The following is a 27359-nucleotide window of genomic DNA, read 5'->3' as shown; positions in this document are numbered from 1 at the left end:
TCAAAGTTTCTTTGTTATTTAGGTAGGGAGAACCACACACAAAAGAAATATCATTTTCAGTACAGTTACTGCTATACAGTTACAGCTATTTCCTTTTAACTGCCAGTAATATTGTTTGGGGAAGAGCAAAAATCTCCTCACCCCTGCCTCCTTAATGAAAGAGCTCCAAATAGAGCAGAGCTGAGTGAAAGACAGAAAAAAAATGCTAAGCAATTAATGTAAAACACGGGCAGGGTTGATTTTTTCCCCTTAGGCACTAGGTTTGGGCACTCAGAAAGGCTTAAAACAGAACACATCTTTATAGCAAATCTTCAATTTTCCACAGAGAAATAACATGGCTGTTATTTGGGTTTGTGAAATCATAGGCATGGGCTAATAAACTATGGTAAAAATGGCAGCGTGCCAGAAGTTACGTTCAAGTGCTCTGACTCTCCCAACTCCCTGTTAGGCACTTAAAGAAGAGTATTTGAGTTTTGTTGGGTATTTGAGGTTTTTTTGTTTAAATCATCCCCAGTCAGACTCAAGGATTCCTGTCCCGTTCCTTTTCTGTTCATCCCCCTGCCAAGGATAACTTCACAACTCGCAGCCCCACTGTGTCCACGTTATCACTTAATTATCTGGTAAGGATCGGGCCTATTACACCGTTACTACAAAGCTCATTGTGCACAAGGTCACCGAGAATCGGGGCACCAGGCCTTTGAGGGCAGTGGGAGCTTTGCTGCTCAGCTGAAAAGGGCAGGAGGTAATTACAAACCTGCTTTTCGGGATATTGGAGTAAATGCGACTTTTTACATTGCCAGTTTCTGTAGTTCCGAGTGTACACAGAAACACACGTCCTGTTTCATTAAGTCATTTTCAAGTACAGAACTATTTTTTAAAACCGAGCCAAGCTGGACTTGTTGTCAGGTAACTAATGCTTACCTAAGTGTCACACCCAGCGTTTAAAGGGAAGCCCTAACTAAAATGTAGTTTTTACTTATTCCAGACAAACAAACTGCAGAAGATGATAAAGGACAGAACCCAGAAGATGATGGCTCTTGTTGCAGAGCTATCCATGAAGCAAGCGCTTGCCATTAAACTCCAGCAGGAAATGAGAGACAAAGAACGATTTTTGATGACTGTTTCATCAAGGGTTGATCAAGGCCTTCCCCCTCCCAAAGAAATAGAAAATGAATGGTTGAAGGTATTGCGCAATGAGAAGATGCAAAAAGCAGCAGCTGAAGCCAGAGCTAAAGTAAGTTTTTGCGTATGCTGCAATTAGTTCTTCGGCCCCATCTTCCCACTGCTCTAGCTTGTCTTTCGGGAAGAGCCGTGCTGGCTCGCTGCGCAGCTCTTCGCTCCAGGAGGCAGTGGAGATGATAGCGCAGCTACTAAAGCAGTACGCTGCGGGGTGGTGGAGCTTTAACTGCAGCCTGGCACGCCGCTTAGAAGCGGTCATTGAATCTTAGGCAGAGAGCACATTACACTAGAAGGAAGACTTACCTTCAATTATTAAAGTAAGTTGTGTGACCATGTTTGGGGATGACGGGTAGGATAGCCCTCAGTGAGGTATTGCTTTCCATCTCATTTCAGGGAAAGCTGCGGAAGACGGGGTGTGGGGTTCAGCAAAAATAAGTTTAGCACCTTCCACATACCAGATGCAGCAAACATCAGATCAGAATTAGCATGAAATCAGATTGCTGGGCAAGGCAGCCTCAAATAGTGCTTCAAACTCTACCCTGCGGGATACTATGCCTCCTTAGCTGAGACCATCAGCAAGCCCCGAGCAGAGAGCTCCCAGAGAAGCAAAAGTAATATAAAAATGAGCTTTGTAGACTGAGGGAACTCTTGCTGATGGGAAATAAACTTTGCTACATGAATGTTTTAGTTGATCACTCCAAGGGAATCTGAAAGGAGCACAAAGCTGGGAGAGGAACACACTGTGCATACACTTGAAGAACTTGAAGTCATGCAGAAGTGCTGCAGCAAACCCAGTTTAGAAAAAAAAACTTCTCTGTCATTAACACTTCTCCTCATGCTATGACTCAGTTTCCTTTCAGTGCTACAGATACAAGCCCACTGCAGTAACTGTATTCTTGAACAGCTGCTGCCAGCATAAATACAGCCATGTTCTGAAGCATCAGAACAATTATCCCGTTCCCGAGATGTTCTGTGCACACTTACTACAACTTTTGTAAGTTCATCTAATCTGTTTTCTTCACACATAACATGAGCATTACAGTCTCAGCTGTATGTTATTTAAAAGGACAAACTCACAGCTATGTGGTCAGTAACATGCTTTTCTTTCAGTGAACACATAGTACCCCTCTGGGCTTCCTGATCTGCAAAGGATTAGACCAACGGTGCTTCCGCTGTTAGGCACCTGTACGCTGGCTCAGGAGTGTACTGGAGTTCTAAAGCATGTAAGCACTATGTGTTCAAAATGCATTTCCTTCACAGCGTGCTGCCGAGGAGGAACACGCTGCAGCGCCCGGCTGTGTGCACACGACAGCTGAACAACGCCCGACCGCCTACGTCCCAGACGACGAGCACAGTCTCCCCTTGCCACGGCCCTACGGCGCTCTGGCTCCTTTCAAACCAAGTGAACCCGGTTCAAACATGAGACATTTCAGAAAACCTGCTGTAAAGCCAATTGAAATCTGAACAGACAGCACCTAAAGCAGGAGAAGCTGTTACCGGTTGCTGAATCGTGAGAGTCAACAGCACCGAAGGAACACCCGTTCACGTTTAGCTGAATTCCATATTGAAAACAAACAGTTGTTAATGCCAGAAGCGTAGCTAAGTAGCCCGTGATACAAGTTCCCTCCTCCTGGCTAGGAGGGGCTGGGTATCCCAAATGCAGTGCAGTATTTTAAACTGTTAAGAAAAATAAGTCATCACCATCCTACACTTTTGTTTTCAAGGTAAAGTTTTATTGCATCTGATTATATTTTATAATACATTTCATGAAAAGGCTAGAAAATCTTCTTGTTATTAATATAATACAAAGTCCCCACAGCTTATACAAATACACCAGCAGAGCTTTCTGCAGTCGGGGACTGGAGTTGATGCTTGCCAGACAAGTTTTAATTGTATTGAGAAAAATGTTCCTTCCCTCTGTGCAGTTACTGAGAAAGCTAAATCTCTTGCTGCACTGACGGCAATGACAAGGGAATGGCCGCGACCTTGCCAAGCCACTCCTGAGAACCAGATCTTTTTGACTCACTGGGTAGGAACAGGAAGCATCAGTGGGAACTGCTCAGAGAGAATATCAGAGGTTGCTGTTGAAAACCTCCAAAATCTATCAAATTGTCAATGAGTTTCACTAGTTTAATAGTCTGAAACTTTGACAGACTTGTTTTTAAATCCAATAGAGACTGCAGAAATCCTCCATGTCCAAACTTGAGATTTCCTCTGCGTAACAAATCACTATATTAAATTAATGTCACAGTTCAGAACCTAAAAAAGAAAAAAACAAACCAACCAAAACAAAACAAAAAACCCAAACTAAAACAAAAAAACCCCACCCAAACCAAATAACACTGGTTCAGTTATATATAAATAAATGTTGAAAATTAAGGAAAACCAATGCTCATAATTTCTTTCTGAAGGTGAGGTTCGAACTGTAACACTAACAGCTGTAAGGAAACGTTTAAGTAAAACTCTGTCCAAGTCACCGTTAAGGTAAATTTCTAAAGAACTTTTTTCTTATCCTGTGTTGCTTACAATATATTATACGTATCTTAAAAAAAAAAAAGAACAAAACCCTGTCACATGCACTTTAAGAAGATTATATTTTGGACTAATTACAGAACCAAACGTATTAGAATCCGACTCCAAAGGCAGAAGCACGTAAGATAACACCTGACCACCACAAGGCATTACTGATGCATTATATACAGAGACTGATTCATCATTTGTTATTCTTACCTGCTTTACATAAACACAAAAAGAAATCCTTTCATTAATCTAAATGAGTAAACAGTTACTGGTTTCTTGTTACAGTACAATACAGCTGGACTACCTCTTTCAGGACTGCCTATCTTGTTAAAAGAATTGACATTAATACCAATTTTCACAGTGTGTTTTGATACCCGCTGTAGTTCCAGTTATTTGACCACTTCAACATGAAACAACGAAACCACAGATACCTTCCATCAGAAACCTGGGTTTGTGTCAGACAAATTTCTCTAGGATTTATCTAGAAGTCAGTGATTTCAGCTTTAACACGTTGCACCAAACACTATTTTGAGCAGCTTATGTCAGTAACGGTGGCTACGCAAAACTGCAGGTTATTTTGGAAACAACATGACATTTAAGTTTCAAGCAAAGACAGAAAACAAGCTGCTTGCACACTTCTGTGTGAATACTTTTATGTAAGAGCACCACAGTTAGCTTCTTCAGCATCACATTATTTCAGGAATATTTGAGGCCCAAAAGCGTCACAGTGTGTTTGAGTGCTGTTTCCTCTACAAATCTTACATTAACATGATCTTGTTTTTCATATGGATGCACACCTAGGAAAAAATTGCGAGAAAGTTAGTACTGACAAAGTCATAAGTGTTCTTCTACGCTTAGTCCCGCAGTCTATTAAACATCTTCATCTACGATACTGGAAGGTAAGGTAATAGATGGAACTGTGTTTTCATTTACATAAAATATCTGCAGCTTTCAGTGGAGTAATTTGGATGCTCAGCCATGGCAGAAACTCTCCCGTTAGTGGGACGTAAGTAAATGACAGACCATCTCTGGAGGCCACTAGGGATTTCCATAGTAATTCTACACTGGAGATCCAAAGCAAGATTCAAGCACAGTGGCTGTTTGTGCTAGTACATAAAATGCACCACAGCACATTCTTGTATGCTTCTTTATGCTTTAACTCTTTTTCCTCCCTGAATGGGATGAAATCCATACATGGACAATCCTGGTTTAGCATTCAGGTCCTTATCCTGACTTTGTTTTGTTTATTAGTGTAGGCACAGCCAGTAATGTCAAAAAGTTTAACGCTTCCTTTAATGCACCTTGCTCTTTCAGTGGAATTCAAAATCTTCAGATGCTTGGGGTCACTGTATGAAGGAAGGGCCCTAAAAAATTTGAATTTAATTTCAAAAAAAGGATCAGCGTTGCAATTTTAAAAAGTGCCTGTTACTTCAGAGCACCTTCTAACATGTTTCTGAGGTGGAAGATCTGATTCTGGTTGCCTCTTAAGCCACCACACTGTATAAATAAGGAACGAGCCCTTCTCCCCATTCAAATACAGTATGACAGCTACCACCATGCTGTCATGAACCATGTTTCACTACATGTGTTCTGAAAAATTCAAGTTTGCCAACTGGGTTCAAGACAGAAAGGGTTTGGATTAAAGGATGTGCAGTGAAGAAGCCCCCTGACAATTCCCCTCAGCAGAAAAGATGAACCAACCTGCGTGTTCAGCCATCACTGGAGTATTAAAACTCAGTTATGTCAATATAGTCAGGATACAGTGGAGCGTGACCATCAAAGGGTAACAATTACTGGTCTTCCAAAGTACAGAATTAGCATTACCTTGATTCTCTATCTCTGCCAGCGTGTTAGTCAGGTAGTTAAGTGGCAAAAACTCTACGGGGACTGAGTGTCTCTCAGGGATAGGCCTGCTACACTGTAAGGGAGAATATTTCAGGTTAGTTCACAAAGTCGCACAGTGCCAAGTTTCAGTGGCACAGTCTACAGAAAGGTCAGGAATTTCAACACTGTCAAAGCAAAAGATTTAGAAAAATGGCCTGCGCGCTCTTACCTGCCTGTTCCCCAGCTTCTCAAGCAAAAGCTTCACATATTTCCGTGCAATGAAATTAGCATTTATTGGATGATCCCAAAACTGGCGGACCTTTCGACCAAGAGCCTAGTAATCAAAAAACAAAACCCCAAAACCTGAGAACATAAACACAGGACAGTGGAAACTTAGGTGGGGGAAAGGAGGAAAAAAACCAAAACAAAATCCAGGCTGTAACATAGAGTGCTTTACTTTCACACACTTTCTGATGACAGAAGCTAAGATGTCATTATTTTTAGCCACGGAGCCTTCCTTTAATAGCCAGTAACTAAGAGATTACAATATTCTCCCAAAACATGGGAAGCAATCAAAACCTTGCTGCTCAGTACCTGCTGAGCTACTCACTAAGTCTCTATCGATCAGTCTGTCCCCTTACCTCTGTCCCGCTTTGTACGTATACTTAAATATTAATTGAGGCTTAAAATGACCATTTATCCTTTATGTGACTCTTTGGTTTAGATCCATTCTTCTTCCAAAGAATAAGACAGACGCCCCATTTCTCAATGCTCCGTTCAGAACAGGGCTTCCCTCAGGCCCAGCCTAAGGAACCTCACCAAAGCAGAATGCCAACGAGGGGAGGTACTCAGAATGCAATTTGCATCCCATTATTTAGGACATTGTCCTGGGAATCTATAACATTGATTCACATTCCCAAAGGCAAGAGAGATTCAAACGTGGGGATTGTCCTATGCAGGGGCAGGAGTTGGACTCAATGATCCTTGTGGGTCCCTTCCAACACAGGACATTCTATGATTCTATGAAACCCAGATGCCCCAAAGCTTCCAGTCCTAACCAATAAGCAAGCAAAAATGAACACACTGTGAAATTAGCTCCACCTTCTGCTATTTTCCTTGTCTAGATCTTTTTCCCTCTCTTTGCTTTCAGCTGCATTGCAATACAGACTACTGAAAGAGTTCATTTAGGAAATGCTGGACAGTTTCAATGGCCCTTAAATACTTGCTTCTGATGCCACTGAAGTCATCTAGTGAATGTAACCTGCTCAAAATAGTCCAAGTCACCCCAAAGTGTCCTTTTTGCCAAACTAACTGTTCTCTGCATTTTTTTCCAAAGCCGTAAATAGACACAATAAGGCACTGAGGCTACTGTGCGTAACTAGCAGTACACGTCCCCTAAAGCACTCGCAGCTCAGCCCCTCACGCCAAAGCGCGGTTGGAATGGTGTTCCCCACCCACCAGGCCTGGGCCTGACAGCTCAGAGAGGCCCCGGGCTGACCCCACTCACCAACCCATGCCCAAAACAAGATACAGAGGACAAAGAACACCCTGTGGAGTTCTCCTTCCCTACCCCTTCTCAAAACTGCTGCCAAATAAAGAAGCCCTTGTTAGAGGAAAACCAGAGCGGCACTTCTGGCCATTTGAACTATGTGTAACAGCTCATAATGAGCAAACAATAAGCAAGTTATGTTCAGAAAAGCCCGTACCACAGCAAGGCAATCCCCAAGGGGGGGATCCCTGGTTTTCCTCTGATCCCTGAGACATTGTGCTTCCTCTGCAGTACTGTGGTATGTGGTAATAACAAACAGGGAAAAGGAGAAGTTGGTCTCCCATTCTGTTGGGCCTGTTGATGGAACATCAGTAATGAGTTCCAGCATGTGGCTTAATGAGTCACCTCCCAGTGGGCAAGGCTGGGAGACTTCACAGAGGGGGAGATCTTCTAATTCAATCCCTGCCACAGAGTTGTGATATGATCAGATTTAACAGCTTTTACTGTACCAGCTTTTGAACATATTTGATAAAATGAATAAAACCAGATGCAGAGGTCACAAGTGAGAAAGGCTTCTGTGGATGCTATAAAACACACACACACACACAAATAAATCCTCTTTAAACCCATAAAACCATTATTGCTTTATGCAGATGAGTACTCAACAGAACAGTGTCAGTCTTGTCTATTTGATTCCTGCAGGGTACTGGAGGCACTGGAAAACACTATGGACAAATCTATAATTTAAGTTTTCGGGGTACCCCACAGGTCATGAGCAGCAGACGGAGAAATCGTGGAGGTTCAGGTTCTATCTGTGCCCTATTTGAATCCTGGCTAAGTCTTCCATTGGCTTGATCCTATGCACAAGGAGGAATTTCCTATCAATTCCAAAATCCAGGAAATTACATCCAAAGTTATTAGTTACCTCTGGAAGCCTCATGACAATACTGAATTTCAACTTTTCATTCTTCTCAGTGTCATCCAGATCTACAAGGAAAAAACCAAGCCAAACCAAACCCCACCATTAGTGGTAAGCAAATAACTAAAATTTTTAGCTTTCACTTAAGACATACTGAATAAATATCATAAATTTCAACTTCAAGTAAGGGCTTTTAGAAGTGTTAGTTGTATTTATACTGTTTATATAAATATTTTCTGTATATTTGTACATAGCTTCACCATTTTATGTAACAATTTACACAGTAATTCAAACATGTTTTGAGTAAGTAGAACTCCACATATTTATATTTCATTTACCAAGACCAGGTACAGACTAATACTGCATATTGTCCCTTTTCTTGAACATTGGAGAAATAGCACATTACAAGGGAACGTGGTTGCAGCTGGGATGAAATGCATTACTCTTGGAGAGTTGTATCACCGTGCCGCTGTATCCCAGGAAACTTATGCTACAGTTCTCTCTTCCTCCATTCTGATCTTGAAAAGGCAATTAACATGGGTGTGATGCTAGCTGTGCCTGCAACTGCCAATTTGCCCCACTTCCCGTTGCACTCCCAAGCCTTAGGCCCGTCTTGATGACTATATGGGTTCATACAGAACTGATTTTAACTCCCACCTTTAGATATCCTTATGATATATTTAGAAGACATTCACAACCTCAATATTCACTAAAAACATTGGGATGCTGGTTCAGGTAGGCTTTTGTTTACTTAGTTTGAATTTTTACTTCCTAGCACCAAATTTCTAGCCATTTGCTAATGCCAGCACTAGGATCATCTTGCTCCAAACATAATTAAAGCAGAAGCTGAGGGCTGGATAGCAGATTAACCTCCTTACACATAGGTGTGCCCTTTCATAGAGTCACAGAAATCCCCTCAACAAATTCTATGACGGTCTTTAGTATTTACTTTTCTAAGAAATCCCAAGTGGAAAAATGATAAACTCAAATTCTTCCCAAACAGCTATTTCTTTGTCTACTACGGTAAGGCTCAATCATATAGTCTGAGACCTAGTTTTCTCCTTTCAGCTGGGCAACATCAGCCTCAGCCCTCACTGAAAACACACTCTGGAAGAAGAGCTGAGTCTCCTGGGCAGTAAATCCTGTGTCTGAGTTTGAACAGGTGAAAGGACATCCCTCTCAATTAGCTGGCCGGTAACAAATGAAACACATGAAGCTCACTGCACCTTTCAGCAATTTCCTGACACATGTTTCTGTCAAATGCAAGACTCCGTTATCAATGTAGTGCAGGAGGGTGTGCAGAGGGAGACATCGAACACCAAGCCCCAAGTGCAGAGTGTGAAAACCTACGAAAGAGAAACAAACTTGTTTGGTACAACAATACATTTTTTTTTCTAAGTCTGTATTAGAGACTGGCATTACTCTAGCTAAAGCCACCAATCTCCTTAACTTCTGACTGATTCTAATTGGTGAGGAAATCAATTTATCAAAACTATTTGTCATGCAGTCTTATTTAGGCATTCTTTAAGTCCTCTCAAATACAATCCTGTCAGAAAGAGGAAAGCCGAGAGGACTGAAACCACTCACTATAGTCATACACAGTCGTTAAACATCTCCCAGCTGTTGCCTTTTATCTGAATCTTGCTATTAATTTGTCTTTTACCTCCTCTTTCCTCCCAATTAATAAAAAACTGAGGCTTTACCACCCTCAGTATGTGGCTGCCTCCCACACATTCCCACAGGCAGCGTTAAGTTTCTCAACATCAGCCAGATGCTCGTCTTGCATCACGTGGCAGCATTTGCGGCCACACAGCATAAGTTTGAGGGACAACCTCATAGCAAAAACAGTTTCAAAGACTGAAGACAGATCAGAAAATACAAACTAGAAAGATTCAAACAGGATCAGAAAGCATTAAGAAGTTAAGAAGTCTTTCCCTAACAAAAATAAGCAAGTGCTTTGCATGGACTCTAAGCGATTCTGAGGAGCTCTAGGAAATTAAAGTCTACTATCAAGATCAGCTCTTCCATCAGGGCTGGAGGTAATCCTTTCAGGATAAACTGGAAAATATTAGCAGGGAAACACCATGAGAAGAACTTTATTTTTTTTTTCCTCCAAGATAGGATTTTCCCTTGTAGCCCATGATACTGAAGTACAGCTGTCTAAGAAAAATATCTACGTGAAAGAAGTCTAAATTTTAGTTCTGAGCTAAGACTGTTCAAACATTCCACTGGAAGCTAAAAACAGAGAACTAAACCTCTGATTTGTTGTCTATATTTGCAGTAGCTATTCAGTTCTCTTTCATTTCAGTTGCATGTGTTTATGGAGGGTCTTTCCCTCTGTAACTGTCTTGAATAGATTTCAGTACTGCCAAAGCTAACTTGACACGTGCTGCAACTAGTGCTCTTCTGGGAGGAAGTCATAGCACTGCTCTCCTCACTTATGATTAAAACAGCAAAACATAGGACTTACCAGGAGGTAAAGGCATGCACATGCCATTTGCAGCTTCCAGAATCCGACTCATGATGTGGAACACTGCAAACTCTTCTGTACTTCCTCTCTCATCGCTGTATTGAACAAAGCAGCAACATATTAGGAACCTGAGATGCCCACACTCTCCTGGATATATGGTCGATTTGTTGTACTACACGTGCACTAAATGCATGCATCTTGGGTGAACTGCCATGGGATGCTACCTCGTTTGCCTAGGTGTGTCTCACCTAACAGGATTAGCTGTTCATCTAAATGCTGACGCATAATGTCTCTGTGGTGCCCCTTTCTCCTTCCCCCACTACTGTATTTTCACAAGTCTCTCAGCAGTACCTGGTATTAACAGCAACAAGTGAAATATTTTGAGTGCTGGTATAAGTGGCCTGGCTTTTATAGGTGTTCAGTACTGGCTACCCAGCTCGCGACCACTGTGAACTCAGCAACTTTGAACTCCAGCTGTAAAACTGCCTACATGGCTAACATTCATGTCAGCTTAGAGAGGGCCATTAGAGAGGATCATGAAAAAGAGTACATGTCAGTCATACTGACATTCACAGTAGAGTAAGCACTGACTGTTCAAGCAAGTAGTATTGTTGAAGACCAAAACTATTACACCCATATTTTAAAAGGCAGGCTGAAAACTTTAACAAATTACTTGCTCACAAGCAGAAGATGCAGGAATGGAGCTGGTATCTCCTCCAAACTTCTTTCATTATTCGATGCACCAGATCCAGCTAAAACAAAAAAGACTGAATGTTTCTAGGAGCCTATGTACAGCAGGCCCTTGACCTTCATTCATTTCACACACCAGCTGATGTTAAAAACTTATCATGAGGCTACTGCTAAGACTTCAGTATTTATCTTTTTTTTTCCCTAAGGGCTTAAAAAGTAAAACTGATTAAAATTTTAATTGTAACTGAATTGTCCCATTCCAGAAGCTCCAAGTAAGTGCTTAGAGCTCATCAAACCCTTGTGCAAAACACACAGCATCTTAACACATTGTGCTTCTTGGGGATCAACTGATCTCATGCCCTTGCATCAAATTCTCAAAGATCCGTTTGCCATGAAAGCAAAATCTGCATGTCCAAGTGGCTGAGCATTTGGCAAGGAAAGGTCCCTAGGGCCCAGACAAAACTGGATGATGCTGAAGACAATGGAATACTCGGTCTGGTGAAAAAAATCTGCAGAAGGAATCATAAATCTAGTCCTGGCAAGGAGGAAAGATGAGACAAGCAAATGCCTCTCCTCCTCTACTGAGTTTCCTTTTTGTCCACAGTGAACTACAACAATCCCCTGGCCCATATTGTTCCTTCTTTGCGCTCCCAGGCTGGCCTCCAGTACAGACTGTCAGCATACAAAAGCCACAAGCCCTGTTCTCACTTGGGCCTTCTAAGCTTCTGCAATGGAAAGAGAGAAACCATGCATGAAAGAGTTGAAATAACTTCCTCTGGTGAGCCTCTCATGGTTGTCACGTGTAACCACTTCCATATCTCAGTAACAGAACTGAGACACTTCCTCTACGCCTTTTATCTATGGGCCTCTAAATGCACTAATCAATCAATGCCAGGAAACTCCCGGGAAGCCAGTCTGACACCTCTTTTGCAGAAAGGTGTCACGAGAAGTTACAAATCGTTTTCCCCCCCAAGACTGCCAGAATCCAGGAATCCTTTTCCCCCACTCTCTTTCCTCCTCATAGGCTCTGCCCCCTCCAACCTCTAACTTGTCACAGGCTCTGAGCAAGAGAGAAACAGGATACACAGGAGATATTCATATGCAAAGGCCAGAACAGGAATATTGGTCTTCAGTAACACTCCCAAATACTCTTCACTGTACCCTGGCCAAGGTACCTCTACAAGGTAGCACCTTTTCCCTCCCCCACTCCATCCAGCCTTGCACAGCTACCTGACGCAGAATAACCACCTAATGCTTTCCATCTTCATACTTTCTAGATGCAGTGGAAAGCTCCAGTTTAGACTCTCTGGAGTATGGCAAGTTTTCTCCACTCGTTTTCCAGGAAATGAGTGATTTCCAGTTTTCAGAGAAGGGTCACAAGAACCACATCTGCTGCCAGAATGACTTTCATCTCTGGCCAGCACACAGTGTGCAGCTAAGGCCTCTGCATCAGGAGCTACAGCTGAAGATCAGTGTTGAGGTGAAGGGAAGCTGGAAGAAGCTCTTCTTACAAACTCCAGAATCACCCCTTATTATTTGTGCAACAAAAATAATTTTCATGGGTATGATACTCCAGAATCAATATTCTTTGCTTACCAATACAGCAAACTGTATGGCTTTCACGGTATAGAAAGAGAACAACTTCTTAAGTCAATGTCAACCTAGCTATCACAATGTACTTAAATACATGCATGCTTGTGGCATGACACCCTCACCAACAGCATTACTCACTTTGGAGATCAGCCACAATGGACACTGTAGAAAATACATACAGAAAGAGAAGCCATGTCTCAAACTTTGTTCAGTATATAACACACAGGACAACGTTCATGAGAGAAAGGAAACATTATCTGTTTTGTAGAGGGAGTACAAGCAGCTTCCTCTCCAAGGCTAGCAGTGGGTCTCTGGGGGAACCACATTAAGAGCTAAACTGATACCTTCACTGCAAAGCCATTTTTCATTTAGTAACAGACATACAATATGAGGTTTTTCTGCACAAGTATCAGAGCCTGTTTCCCTTAGAGTGCTCTAGTGACAGAAAACATCAACAGTGACACAGTGCATGCAGTAGGGTCTAGGCTGACATTTGCAAAGCACCTTGCTGTCTTGAAACATCTGCAATTCCAGGCAAAGGTGCTGAGTAGACTGAAGTTCCATTTAAGTAATTTGGAACAACAAATGCTTAGCTCCTGTGGCTGTTTCTACAGGAAAGACATGGAAGCCGCCAAAGAAAAGAATCAGGAGCAAAGCAGAAAAGGGAGAAAGACAGGGTCTTGCTGTCTTCCAAATTCTCTCCTGCGCAGGGGATATGAGGCACTCCCCCTCCTAAGGAAACTCAAATCCAAATGGTGTCTGTCTTCTATTCCTCCGCAGGTGAGACCACATCAGATGATAGCTAGCCACAGACATCAGCCAAAAAGATGCAGCCACTGCAGCAACTTTCAGAGAAATTTCAAGTTTATTCTGGTCTGCCTCTTCCTTGTGCCACAGGCTGTTGGTTCACTCTGCCTCCTCTTCCATTTGCTGTCAGGGCAGCAAATGTCACACTGCTTCTGTAAGTTATTTCCTCCCTTCCCTGCCCTGCTGAAATTAAAAGAATGAGCTTTACTCTGCATCTGTTTCGCCAAGATAAAGACCTTGCAGGGGAGAGAGAATATGGACATACAAACAATTACTGCAGGCTAGGTGGCATGTGAACCGGTAACCAGACATACTCATGCTCTGCAGACCTCCTTGGGAAACAAGGGAATTCCCACTGAGACATCTCATTCACACTTCCCCAGGTTACTTCTCTGTATACAAATACACACAGTCCTCTGACAGCAACCAGCCACTAGCCTGCTGTTTTACAAGGAACTGTTAACGCTCCCATGTCTTAGCTACTTTGACTTCCGGTGCACTTGATTTATACAGTGGCTACACACCACAGAGCCCTATTCTCAGCCACTCTTTTGCTCCTGAATGTAATAAAAAAATATTTTATGAAAGCAGACAAGCAAATCATTGCACTCTTTCATTAGTTTCAGTAGCTCAGCTACATGCTGCTGATGCTACAGAAAAGAATCAAAACAATTCATTCCCCTGAAGAACTTCCTAACATTAAGGGTATAGAAAGATTTAAGATTGAAGAGTTTCTGACTAGGATGAGGGGAAACCCATGCCTGACAGTGAAATAATTTGTAAAGATTTCCAAACAGCACCCAAGATGCACCAGCCTGGGGGCGGAAGCAATTTTTAGAGACATATTATCTTTGTTTATAGTAGTTTTTCCAAGAATGAGAAGTCTGTAAATTGAGCGGACAGAATTCTTGCTTTTGGTGATGTTAAAAAAAACAACCCAAGAGCTAAGAGTTTGCTGATGGGGAGAGCTGAGATTTGTTTTGATTGTAAGATTTAGTCTACAATAATTTTGTCTTGCAGATCAAAGCTGCAAAGGTGCTTTCAGAATTTTTAATCTTAGTTTATATTAAGAATGAACAAATGATAACTGGAAAACTAATGAAAGGAGAACAAAAATTTCACTTTGCTTCTTTCAGCGCTGTTTTCAGGTGCAAAGCTTTGGTTCATGCTGTACTGTTTCTATTTTAATCAGTCACTAGTTTTTCTTCCCTTCCTGTGAAGATACAGACAACAGACTGACGATTACCGGCAAAACAACTTGTCAAGCTATAGAGCAAGGCCTGAAAAGAAGAGTCAATAACCTCAGAGGAAGCTGCAGCGCTTCAGAGACATTGTGACATCGACAGCACAACTGATTTGCACAGGACTTCAGAAAAGATGCAGGCACCAGTAGCCTCAAGAAAGTTTCCTGGGACTTCCATCCCTTGAAAACAGCCCTATGGGGAGTTTCTGCTGAATGGATGACAGGGCTAGCACAAAGACAAAGAACATGATTTACTAGTTGCCATGCAAGCTCTTGAGGACTCTGCGTTCCATGCTTTAAAGGATTTAATGTTGAGACAGAAAAAACCAGGTAAGATAATTTCTGTGCACAACACAGCATGTTTTTTTGAAGTTTCTCTTAAGAGGATGAAAGACACAAAATTAAGAATTTGGAAACCAAGTTTTCACTGTAGTTTGTATAGATTTCTTCAGGCAAAAGTCTGTCTCCTGTTACACTCACAAAAAGCCCAAAGTCAGTATGTAGGAGTAGTGATGATTTACTTACGCCATATTGGAGAGAAACATTTTTTTTCTTAATTTGTATTTTCCCTGATGGCACTTTCATTATTCAACGCATGCAGCAATGTATTCTACAGGGAACAAAAAGGATCTAAAGACCATTCTTTCAACTTTCATGCTGAGTTCACATTTTCACTTCTGGGAGTAGGCCATATTTGTACAACCTGTAAAGGGAACTGTTTCTTCTGTGTTCTGAGTGACCAATACAACTCCTCTTAATATTATTTAAGTTTTATTATTATGTCCTTTATTGATGTAAACAATATGAACCAGCAAAATATGGTTAAACATCCTAAAAACAATCTCCTCCTACCAAGCATATGCTATATAAATGCAATACCTACCCAAGACCCTCCCCCCCGACGAGTATATGCTTGCTTACAATAGCGACTACGAAATCAGACTAACCAGGTTTGCAACATAATCCAAAACTATTTGGTCAATCTTCTTTTTTCCCACATACCGCAGATGTCTCATAAGGTGATCCTTTAGCTGAGCAACCATCTAGGAAAAAAAGCCAACAATTCAGCGTCATTACAGCATCTTCAGAAAGATGCAAAGCCTCCACTATGTGCAGGGCCTGATCAATACAAATTAGCACAACAAAACTTTCCCATCACAAAGCTCCAGTTCAGAGTGAGATCCCAAGCTACCATACAAGTCCACCAAATTCAACAGTGCATCGGAATATTCAGAATGGTTATTTGGTGCAAATTCAGCAAAATGAGTGCTAAATTAAACTTTCAATGACAATTAATAGAATAAGCTTACAGTTCTTACATCTCTCTGGGTCAAGCCAAGTGAACAGGGTAAAAGAAGGATTTTAAAATGAACATTGAATCCTGAGAATATAGGTATTTATTACATACAAATAAACCTGAGGAATTTTACGACAGAGAAAACTAGCAGAAGTACAGTTTGTGGTAGTAGCCGAGAACCTAAGAACCTGAGTGACTAATGGCGACTATAGGTTAAACATTAATTGTGAAGTCGTTAAAATCAGGTGTTTGTTATCATACAGTCCATGCCACTCCCTACCCTCTCCTTTCTGAAATATTCTCTGACCTCATGTAGCTTCTGATTGCAACTTAAGTCCACGCTAGTTCTTTGCTGAGAATTGCTATGAAGCATTATTTGTTTCGAAGCTCAGAGGAAAACCGAGGCAAATAAAATATGTGTCTCTCACAGTTTACAAAGAGATTAATCTCAATATGTCAGGACAGCAACACAGGTATTAGGAAAGCATAGACAAAGGACAGTCGTGACCTGCTTTTTGGATCTGTCTGAATAAACTGCAGGGAAGGAATGCAGAGAAGCTTCAGAGATGAGAGGTAGAACTTGCAAACAAGGGGGCAAGACTGCAAAGAATGAAAATTTGCCTTAGATTTGGACAGATGGGACAGAGGCAGTGCTGAGACCTTCAAGTGCATGTTGAAGTTTTATTTGGTTTTAATAGTAAGAGAAGAAGAGATAAGCAAAGATGGGTATTTAGACAGAGGGAGGACAGGTAGGGACCTGAGATAGGATTTATTACCCAGAAGCATAAGGATGGTAGATCATCCGTGGAGATCATCAGTAAAAACAGTGCAAAAGAGAAAGGGACCTCAGAATAGCCATAGTAGTCCCAGAAGTGAGGTAGATGTAAAAGGACAGTAATCAAAGGTGTTAAACTGAGGAGCAAGAAGATCTGTGATCTTCTCTTTGAGGGAAGCAGTGGATGGGGAATTAACCTATACATGTTTTAAGGATGTAAAGCAGCCCAAAAATGCCTGACAGATTAAGATGAACTCCAGGAAGATGGAATAGCAGTTTCTAGCCAAAGAAAAGTTGTATGCAAAAAGTTGTATGCAGAAAGCATTTTGATGAATCAACTATTTATTGCTGGCTTTCCCGGATGCCTTATGGTATCATGACCTGTTAAGATGATACGATATCATGACTATGAACTCTGAAACTTAGGAAATATCATGTTTGTCCCATAGCTTCTTTGATTGAGCTTCTACTTATCACTGGAACTTATAAGCTTACTCTTTACATTTGTTGAGAATGTGCGTCCTCTAGTGCACACTGTGACAAAAGCACATACCAGTCCCATTAGTAACTGCTGCTGATAATCTTCCTCTTGAAAGAGAGGTACTAGCCTTTCCTCTGAAATAAACAAAGCAAGAATCATTCAAGGACATGACACCACAGAAATACCACGAGAATTCAACCAGCTCCAAAAGTACTTAGAAAGATACAGAAACAAACAGAAGTTGTGGTTTGATCTGCTCACCTACAGAACTAAGATAGTGAAGAATCAAGGACTGTGTAAGAAAACTGAGGAATGGAAAATAACCCTGTACCTGCCATATTCTCCCTCAAGTGCTTATCACTGAGCATAGAGGAATACACCTGTTACATTTCATTTGCATTACTCTTTTCTTTGATATTTAAGGGAGAGTTATCCCATTGTCATGATCCAGTAGAGCAAAGAGGCTCAGAGAACCTTCTGGTAACATCAGTGCAAAAGCATATGCTATTTAGAACTTGTCATTTACAAACAAACAAGCCAAAGCAGCTACATGGGTTTTCCAAGGAAAAGACTAAACATAAAGTAAATACTCCACAGATTCACCGCCCACTTTCCTGGTTCCCTCCCATGGTCTGGCTGCTTCTGTTATTCAGATTTGCAGACCACTATGTAGAAGAACACAATTTTTCTAACTAAATGGAAGGAGGTTATAGTACCCACTGAAGTTCAATACCTTGTATTTCCTAAGCAGCGCTTCCTGTCTACTAGCAAAGGAAGAAAAACAATCCCCTATTTCACCATGTAGCATAAAATCAAGTCAACATTTTACAGATCCAAGTGCTAAATTTTTACAAAGTTCTTTCCAGCCATCTTTGCTCACCTCAAAATACATTTATTGCACCACTTAGCAGCACAAAGATCTATGTTGCTTGATTTTAAGTGACCTGAAGATATGCTACATAGCTGACAGCCAATAATAAGCATCAGTCTAGAAATTCTCTAGTTACAGTTAAACATCTGACTTCCTTATCAATAAGCACCTTTGGAAAACACGAACCTGAGGCTAGCAAAGTTGATACAAGGTCCCTCAAAATCAGAGCCCATAGCAATAACCAGCAGTGGTGCAGATGGCTGGTGTTAGGGGCTGGAAATGAATGCACTGAAAATTCTTTGTAATAAAAGGAGCGAGCAGCACTTACATCAGCATCATTCAACAGCACACAGGGGCAGGGCACACAGAAGGCACTAATGTATGAACAGCAGGAACATAATTTACTAGTCAATTCAGTTTTACTTATTTGTGACAGAGGAACTGAGCAACACAAAATCTCATGGGTTCCAGGCTCTGGGAAATTCAGTACGTCTGCTTTCTCTACACCATGATAATTCACCAGCCATAATCTCTTACTGTACACAAGTTCTAGAGTTGCAAAGGCAGCTAGAAGTGGACAAGAGTCAACAGTAACATGGTGTCATTGATACTCTGCTACAGGAGAAAAATCCTGAAGAACAAATCCTGAGACAGACAAAGGTTTACTGCTTATGTTAGATGTGATACAAACTAGGGACCTTATTTTCAAAGGTTTCTCAGTCAGTATATGATCCTACCACTATTCTCAAAGTTTTCCTCTAATTTAATAAAAACTCACCTTAATGCCTTGTACTTTTCAGTGCTGAAAACACACACAGCAATTTATTTTTAGCCCACAACAGCTAGATGAAATATCCTAATAAACCTTACTGCTAAGGCCTACATCAAGACAAGTTTTACTTACCAGAGTCCCAGGTGTCCAGATGAGAAAGCACCCTGGGGTTTGAAACAAAAATCAGCTTCTTTCATATGCATTACTCTGAACTATTTCATAAGGACATTAAAAAGCTTAAACGACCCTTTGGTCTTTCAAAGACGGCTAAAGAAATCCAAGAACTGTACATGTGACTACTTTTAGTAAAGATATTAAATAGCATTTTAAAAAAAAAAAAAAAATCTATCTGGGTTACACAAGAATAACATTTCGTGTCTACCATAAATTCCCTAGCTCTAGAGGCCTGGCTATTTCAGATCGTGCTGTAGTGATTACAAGGATTCCAATAATTAATTTTCAGCTGGATAATCTTCTTTAAAGTAAGATATCTAATCAGATACCTAATCAAATACTGAAATAGCACATTAAATCCTTCAACATACTTCAAAAAAAGAAAAGGTAAATATAATAGAAAATGGTACCTACTTTTTGGCATTTTCAAAAATAGTCCTCAAATACGCTGTGGTTCTTCTCTCCTCTCTCTGGTTTGTAAACAAACAAAAATCACCAAATGAACAAACTAGAAGGCCAATTAAAATACTCCCTGATAAAATGCAGATGTAAATGAAGCTGGTTCTCCCTCTGGATAGAAATAATGCACAGCAGGGCTTCAACCCACCTTCCAACCACCCATGCACGTATCTAACCTACATGAAAATGCAGGTACGTGCAAGCTCTGCTTTTGTTTAGTTTCTCACATTATTTTAACAGGGTAAGACTTTCAGGCAATCACCTTATAAGTAAAATGACTGCAAGTCTTTGCACTTCTCATAATCATATTCCCATTTCTTTACCTGCAACCCCACCTCCAGAAAAAAAAAAGCTAACTCTTCCGTGTTTGGCTTTAAAACATCCACTTCGGAAGCAGCTCTGGAGACTGTTTCATCAGCGCACACGTATTTACCTCTTCAGAAAGGTTGCGCCATTCCCTCCTGAGCACATTATTGTGGTAATGTAAGTGTGGCTCTGCATACTTCACACTCTCCAAGTTTGAGTTGAGTTTCTCCCAGAAGCCTTTGGAGTTTTGGAACTGCAAAGTGTTGCAGGGAGAGCATGACTAGCAGGCTGCACTGTTAAAGAAACACCTAATCACCCTCCCACTGAGTGACTGGAAAAAACTGTGATTAATACAGCTTCATAACAATCTAAGTGAAAAAAGTTAAACAGAAGCAGTTACACCATTTTTTCCAGTACTTTACCTTCCTTGATTTGACGGCAGGGGTAACACTCACTTAAATGTGAGGTCAAGATTTGATGACTGTAATGCTATACTTTGCCACCTTAGGATCCTTTTAAGTCACTGGGAAGAAGAAAGTACTTCTAGGTCATCATTTGTCTGACCTATTTCAGATGTTTGGGATGGGGTGGGAAGAACTGCACCACAGACTACAGTGGCCATATTATCTAGATGTCTGCTGACTGTAAAAGGAACCTTAGGCAACTGACTTAGATGTAAATGTTTACATTTGGTCAAATAAACCCTATTTGGATTTCTAGTAGTTCCAAATAGAGGAACACCCCCATGACCCCAGCAGCTGCAGGCTGCCCCTATTTTCAAGCTGCATTAATACTTAGATTGCAGACATCCATTTGCCAACATCAAGTAACAGTGCCTCATCCCAGAAAAGAAACAAAATCCAAACATTTCCATAGCAATTCTGAAGCTTTTGACTCTAATACTGAAATTAAATTAAACTCAGCTGTGAACAGACAGGAGGAAAAAAAACCCAAACAAACACACACTGGTTTCCTGAGCTAGTTCTTGGACTGGGTATAAAGATTTGAAGCCACTGTTTATAAAACGGGAGTGATGTGATTGTTGCTGAGGAAGAGATGAGATTAAGACAATTCTTTTTGGCAGTTTTAAGAAACAAGAGATAGTACTAGCTGTTCTTGCCCGTCTTTATATACATTTACCTTCCCATACAGACATTACAGTAGTGGCATTTGAAGGAAAGTAAGTTTGAATTCACAATATTCCTCCATCTTGCATTACCGTGTCTGATTTTGCTCTTGCTCCCCTACTTTCTACAACAATAACTTTAGAAGAAAACATCAGAAGCCTTTAAAACCACTTCCTACTATAAATTACGATTTGCTGAGGCAAATAAATTGCAGACTCAATCCTGCCAGCCACTTCCCTCTTGCTGCCAGTGCTGATTGTTGCTTTATTGTTGTAGCTTCAGCAGGGAAAAATAGATCTCCTTTTTGCTTCTTGTTAGTTATATTTAGCAGCTGGAAACTAGGACTGCATATGGTACCATATGTTCACCCTGCTGGAGCTAACTAACAGTATCTACAACCTACTACTGCAGTATGTTGCCTAAATGTTACCAATATGAAATCAGAGAAATTCCAAGAATATAGCATAAGGGTATCATCTAGTGACCAATTTATGTAACTGCGACAGCACCACCACTGCAAAATTGCATCCAGGCTACACTGGATTTTGTTAGATGTGTGGCGGGGGGGGGGAAGCAAGACAGAGAGCTTCTTTCATATAGTGAGTCTGTAACAGGAAGTGGTAGACTTTGGAATGAAACACAGTCACCCCTGAAAACCTGCACTGTATTAGATCTCATTAAAAAAGTTGAAAATAAAGGATTATTTTAATTAAATCTGTTATTTCTTGAGGATCATCAGGGCAAGGACTAGAAAGAGAAGGCTGCTTTGTCTTAGGTGGCGTTTATTCTGCAGACATTTCTAGAGAGTCAGGAATACCTAAGCACGAACATCTAAAAGACATTGTGTTACCAGAAGTCTAAGCAAGACCTGACCAGGTTGCAATCCATTAAAAGCTCCCATGAAACCTTTCATAAGTAGTGTTGTTTTAACTGAAGACAAAGAGAGCTCTCTCTGCTGTACCCCTCTGAAAGGATGCTGGGTGCCAATGACCTTTAAGAGGCGCATGTGCTCTCCCTGGGAACTGTAGTGCTACATCTCCCCAGCAGCAAAGGTACTCAGAGCCATGTAACTACGTAGCTGCACAGGCAGCTCCACTCCTTAAAACATCACTCTTCACCCCAGTGGCTTAGCACAGCATGAGGGAGAGGCTGCCTTTTCCTGTGCTGATCCTCTCTAACAACTGCTCGTACTACACAACTTCATGCTTCTCCTGGACCACCTCCTATTTTCTTCCCTTCTTCCTCCTACCCCTTCCTTCTCCTACCCCTTCCTTCTCCCCTTCTGATCAAGCCTATTCGCACCCCTTCAAGTTTGGTTTCTGTGTTTAAAAAGGAAAAAAAAATCAGACACTTATTAATTACAATCCTTATGTAAAGCTTTTTGACAATTGGACTCTGACTGTTCCTCCTTTTTCACAGACTCTCTCAGTATCTCTTGCTGAACAGTTCAGCGATAAAATGCACCTGTTACCCAAATAGCACAATTTTTTGTGAATATGGACATAACCCTCCCAAAGGTTCTCAACAATTCATGGCCTTGAGAACTCCAAAAAGCTTCTCAAATCAACAATTCACTGTTGTTTCTGTGAAACACCATAAAACCTTTGCAAAAGAAATACTAATTGTAGGACCAGATTTGTCACCAGGGTCTGACTTGTGATGTCAACAACACACATCAACCGAAACCCCAACTGACCAGCTGAACTCAAGCTATGGTGGGTTTGTGTCACTGGAGTGGTACAAAGGAGGCCAACCACTAAACCTTACTGTATATTACCATTTTTGTCCTCACTTAAGAGTCAGAACACTTTGCGTCAAAAGTAGCAGGAAATATGTGTCTTTAGTTCAACTCTGACCTTTCCAATCTGTTTAGGTTTCAGACAGAAATAGGAAATGAGTTCCACAATCAGGAAGTATAGCTGCTGAAGGCATTTGCCCCCAGGGGTTTGAGGTTCAATCTCAGACAAATTAAAGGCCTGCTAATTTTGACCTCCATGAATTACAGGGATTATCTCGCAACAAATTTTCTCAAGATGTAATTTTGCCAGGTGTCCCAGCTCTCAGGGCAGCCTTCCCAGGCAAAGCCTGATTCCGTGACAGCAGTCACGTGAATCTCTAGCAGCACAGCTGAGATGCAGAGTTGCAGAGTGAGTGAGGAGTGGGTCATTTAATAGATTTTAAAAGATTTTGTGAACGCTGAAGCTTTATGAGCTAATCATAAGCACTGGGGAGGAAACAGACGCTCACCTCTTTAAAGTGCTACGTGAAACAATATTGTCATGTACTCAGAGTCTACTCCCATGTGTTGCTGGGACTGTTGGGTCCAAGCTCTGACTCTTCACATTAGCCCTCCACAACAAGCTGTTTATTAAAAGCCTCTTTCAGATTTTGTAGGGGAACACTTAGGAAAATTTCAAGTATTTCTCTAAACTGGAGCTGAGGGAGTGGAAGGGAAGATGGGAAGAATCATTCATGGTGCTTTCAATGGAAAGTACAATTTCCTACCCAAACAGCATGTGCTCTCCCCATCCAGCTCACCGCCTTTTCCAGGCTGTGCAGGAATTTGGCTAGATTTAGGTAGCCAAAGCCCTGACATCAGTGCAATCACAGCATACTCTGGACAAAACAAAGCAAGAGGGTCATGAACCACTGGTACCAATGGCAGCACAATGAAACATTCCTCAAAGTGGGTCTATGTAGAGATATGTAGGAATCCTACACATCTGTCATGCCAAGTTTACCTCCAGGCAATGAAGTCACAAAATGAAGAGTTTATCAATCAAATCTAACAAGAATTAATTCTCGGAGGACCGCCTCTGTTGAATGGAAGAATTCTTTTCAGAAAAGGGAAAAAAATACATCTTTGAGCTAGCAAATATCAGTCTGAATAGCTGGTATTTTAGTAAATGCATAAGACATGTCAAACGGCAATTTTCTGTTCTCCCCTATGTTTGGACAGGGCTGTGGGGACACTGCTTCATCAGTATTTAGCACACCCCCACCCCATGAAAAGAAAAAGGCTCCTAACCTGCAAATATGAATGTGGTTTTATACTGGAACTTACCTTTAATACAGGTAGAGAAATAATGTCTGTTGCACATGTTACTCCAGGAATAATCTATAAATACAGACAAATCAGAAGAATATAAATAATTTAGAATAAAACATGGGGCTGTTTGAGTATCTAAGAGAATCTCCATTACCCATTTCCTTTGCGAAACTATCTAGCTAGCCAAAATTGTACATTCATTTTTGCCAAAAAGAAACACGGAAGATGTTTCTCTCATTCATCTCATTTTAAAAAAAGACAACATATTAGAATGGTGTCAAATCAGAGAAATTAAAACAAGCTATTTGCCCTAACTGTAGGGTCTTGCCTGAAGTTATATTACTTCTGCAAACTTACCCATAAATCTTAACCCTACTGATACTGTTTGCCTTGGAAATAACTGCAAGATTTTGCTGGTTAAATGTATTTTGTATTCATTATAAACCTCATATGATAAGTAATAAATTAATACCTCATTATGAAAACTGAGCTATTTAATAATCTGTTCCATTATAGCAGCTGTTCTTGTTTTATAAATGCTTTTATTTTTTGACATAAAAGAGGTCTCATGGAAAACACCACTAAGGTTGCGATGACAAAATAAAATGGGCATAAAGCACAGATATGGATTTAGAGCATGTTTATGAAGAAGTAAGGCATTCAAGTTAAAGGTTGCATTAAATGAGAAAAAAATAGACTCCCTCTAGCTATTAATTAAAGTACCAGCTGTTATCTTACCCCAATCCAGTCAAGCAGTGATGTGTATGGCAAAAGTTTATCCAGGTTGAGAGTTTCTGGACACATTCTGCAGTACAGGGAGGCTGAATGCAATGTAAAAAGATTTATAAGAGCAAGATTGTATAAACCATCACTTAACAAGAGTAGGCTTCACAGTCAATTCCTTATCTAACACTTTTAGGGACACATCCTGCTGCTGTCTCTGAAAAAGCTTCCTCCACGGTGGAACTGGTCCCATTCTGTGCACAAAAGCAGGAAGAGAAGCCCAGATGGCTGCAGGGCCAGGTCAGCTACTTGGCTACAGCTCAGCACTGCAGGGGTCCTTTGTACAAAGGCTCAGGGCACAGCACTGACTAGGCTGAGGAATCAGCTATTAGAAAAGCATATCATGATATGCCAAATCCTCATAAAAAATTGGTTTGGGCTGGGCCGGAGGAGACATGTTCCTCTGCTCCAATCTCAGTTATTTATATCCCAGATATCCAAGACAGGAGCCAGATAGAGAATTTGCTTTCCAGTGACCAAAAATCCAAAAAGCGTATTTTACAACTGAGGCACAGCAACCCTGGATATACATACAGAATGGGGAACAAGAGGCTGGAGAGAAACCCCACGGAGAGAGATCTGGAGGTTCTGATTGACTGCAAGTTGAACATGAGCCAACATCGTGCCCTGGCAGCCAAGAGGGCCAACCGTGCCCTGGGGGGCATCAAGGCCTGCATTGCAGCTGGTCGAGGGAGGGGACTGTCCTGCTCTGCCCCGCGCTGGGGCGGCCTCACCTCGAGTGCTGTGTGCAGTGTTGGGCACCACAGTGCATTAAGGATGTAAAGCTACTAGAGAGTGTCCAGAGAAGGGCCACAAAGTTGGTGAAGGGTTTAGGGGAGAAACTGTACAAGGAGCAGCTAAAGTCACTTGGTTTGTCCAGCCTGGAAGAGAGGAGGCTGAGGGCAGCCCTCATCGCGGCCTGCAGCTCCCTCCCAAGGGGAGGAGGAGGGACAAGCGCTGAACTCTTCTCTCATGTGACTGATGATAGGACCCGAGGGAATGGCAAGAGGATGTGTCAGGGAAGGGTTAGGTTGGGTATTAGGAAAAGTTTCTTCTCCCAGAGGGTGGTGGAGCCCTGGAACAGGCTCCCCAGGGAGGCATCACGGCACCAAGCCTGACGCTACCCAAGAAGCACTTGGACAACACCCTCAGAGACATGGTGTGAATTTGTGGTTGTCCTGTGCAGGGACAGGAGTTGAACTCTATGATTCTTGTGGGTCCCTTCCAACTCAGGGCATTCTATGATTCTATGAAACATACCAATACATCCATTTGTCCTACTAGACAGAAGAATTCTTTTGAAAAGTTTTACTGCCAATCTGATGTTGAGAGATCTATAGACCTATAGATCTATTATCTATATTTGCCCAGAGAGGAGGTGGAGTCACCATCCCTAGAGGTGTTCAAAAAACATGTAGACGTGGCACTTCAGGGCATGGTTTAGGAGACATGGTGGTGTTGGGTTGACGGTTGGACTTGATGATCCTAGAGGTCTTTTCCAACCTTAATGATTCTATGTATCTCCTAAACTACTGATACTGTCTCTAACACCACAAAATGGAGGTGACTTAACATAAAATCATAACCAAAAAGTTTGGAAAGAGAGTCAGTTTGTGGCTTTGCCTTAAGTCACAGCCAGGGTATGCAGGAAAAAAAAAGAAATACCTACCAATGATAAATTCTTGAATGGGGTCAAAAGAATGACATGTTGACAGATTCTCAGAAATCCACCAAATAACCTGTCAGAATGAGAACAGAGGAGTTTGTCACATCTCTCTGTTTAAGCACGTGTTTTAAGAGACTATAGAACCTTTGTTTTTGGTAGTAACACTTTGCATGAAGTAGTGATACAGAGAGAAATGTTTTCAGGACAGCCTTGACCAATAAAGCAGTTTGGGCAGCCCAGCTGAGGAGCCTCTTGCACTGCCAAAACGTTTATCGGGACTTTTCTTCTTTGGCTGATACCATTCATGCCCTAACCCTGCTTTGTATAGGACATCAATCACTGAAAAACTTTTCCCACCTGCATTTCCAAGTCTTCCATATGTCGGAAGTGCAACAGAGCACAATGTAGAGCTGCTAGTCTCTCGCTGTCTCGTTTGCTGTTCTGCAGGAACTGTAGTAAGGCACTGTCACTGATGCTCATGGCATACATACTTCCTACGTGGCAATCCAAGACTGTTGATGTGACTGGGGATCGGATGGAGCAGTTTTGCAACTTGTCAATTCTTGCAGCCTCACCTGAAGAACATTGGTTTGATAATAAAAAGGACTAAGAAGAAAAAATTTGGCTACTACCAGTATTTCTCTTAAGACACCCAGGTCCCCAGCAGTAAGAAACAGTCTGCCTCTTGTACTAGCTGCCCTGGTATTACGCTGAAGAGGGGGAGGAATGGTGCTGGCTGGATAAAGGAAGTAAATGAGGAACTGAGTTCACACTCCGTTCTCTCCTTCCGTACTGCTAAAGCAGAGAAGGTGTACAGATTTGAGGCTCACAATGCCGTCATAGGACAAATCAGAGTATACATGAC

At 41.5% G+C, this 27359-nt stretch overlaps 2 protein-coding genes across 2 annotated transcripts in view; one reads left to right on the top strand and one right to left on the bottom strand.

Moving 5' to 3' along the window:
- The window catches only part of CCDC146 (coiled-coil domain containing 146), an 81315-nt gene extending 78592 nt beyond the window's left edge, over positions 1-2723 (top strand). The window contains exons 18-19 of the mRNA XM_064444276.1: positions 986-1234; positions 2440-2723. Of these exons, the coding sequence (XP_064300346.1) occupies positions 986-1234; positions 2440-2643 (453 nt within the window). The 3' untranslated portion in view covers positions 2644-2723. The remainder of the gene's footprint in view (positions 1-985; positions 1235-2439) is intronic.
- Positions 2724-3725: 1002 nt separating this feature from the next.
- GSAP (gamma-secretase activating protein) overlaps positions 3726-27359 on the bottom strand; it is a 49438-nt gene continuing 25804 nt past the window's right edge. Inside the window, exons 16-31 of the mRNA XM_064444217.1 lie at positions 26852-27069; positions 26498-26567; positions 24784-24866; positions 24061-24114; positions 19997-20122; positions 19519-19574; positions 19063-19094; positions 17360-17421; positions 15682-15777; positions 11083-11153; positions 10402-10496; positions 9158-9277; positions 7938-7999; positions 5753-5857; positions 5524-5617; positions 3726-4496 (exon numbers count right to left, since the gene is read on the bottom strand). Coding sequence (XP_064300287.1) covers positions 4396-4496; positions 5524-5617; positions 5753-5857; positions 7938-7999; positions 9158-9277; positions 10402-10496; positions 11083-11153; positions 15682-15777; positions 17360-17421; positions 19063-19094; positions 19519-19574; positions 19997-20122; positions 24061-24114; positions 24784-24866; positions 26498-26567; positions 26852-27069 — 1445 coding nt within the window. The 3' untranslated portion in view covers positions 3726-4395. The remainder of the gene's footprint in view (positions 4497-5523; positions 5618-5752; positions 5858-7937; positions 8000-9157; positions 9278-10401; positions 10497-11082; positions 11154-15681; positions 15778-17359; positions 17422-19062; positions 19095-19518; positions 19575-19996; positions 20123-24060; positions 24115-24783; positions 24867-26497; positions 26568-26851; positions 27070-27359) is intronic.

This window comes from Phalacrocorax carbo, chromosome 1, assembly GCF_963921805.1.
Source record: "Phalacrocorax carbo chromosome 1, bPhaCar2.1, whole genome shotgun sequence".
NCBI lineage: Eukaryota > Metazoa > Chordata > Aves > Suliformes > Phalacrocoracidae > Phalacrocorax > Phalacrocorax carbo.
The sequence above is the reverse complement of the archived record's forward strand: the minus strand, read 5'-3'. Positions and strand labels throughout refer to the sequence as shown.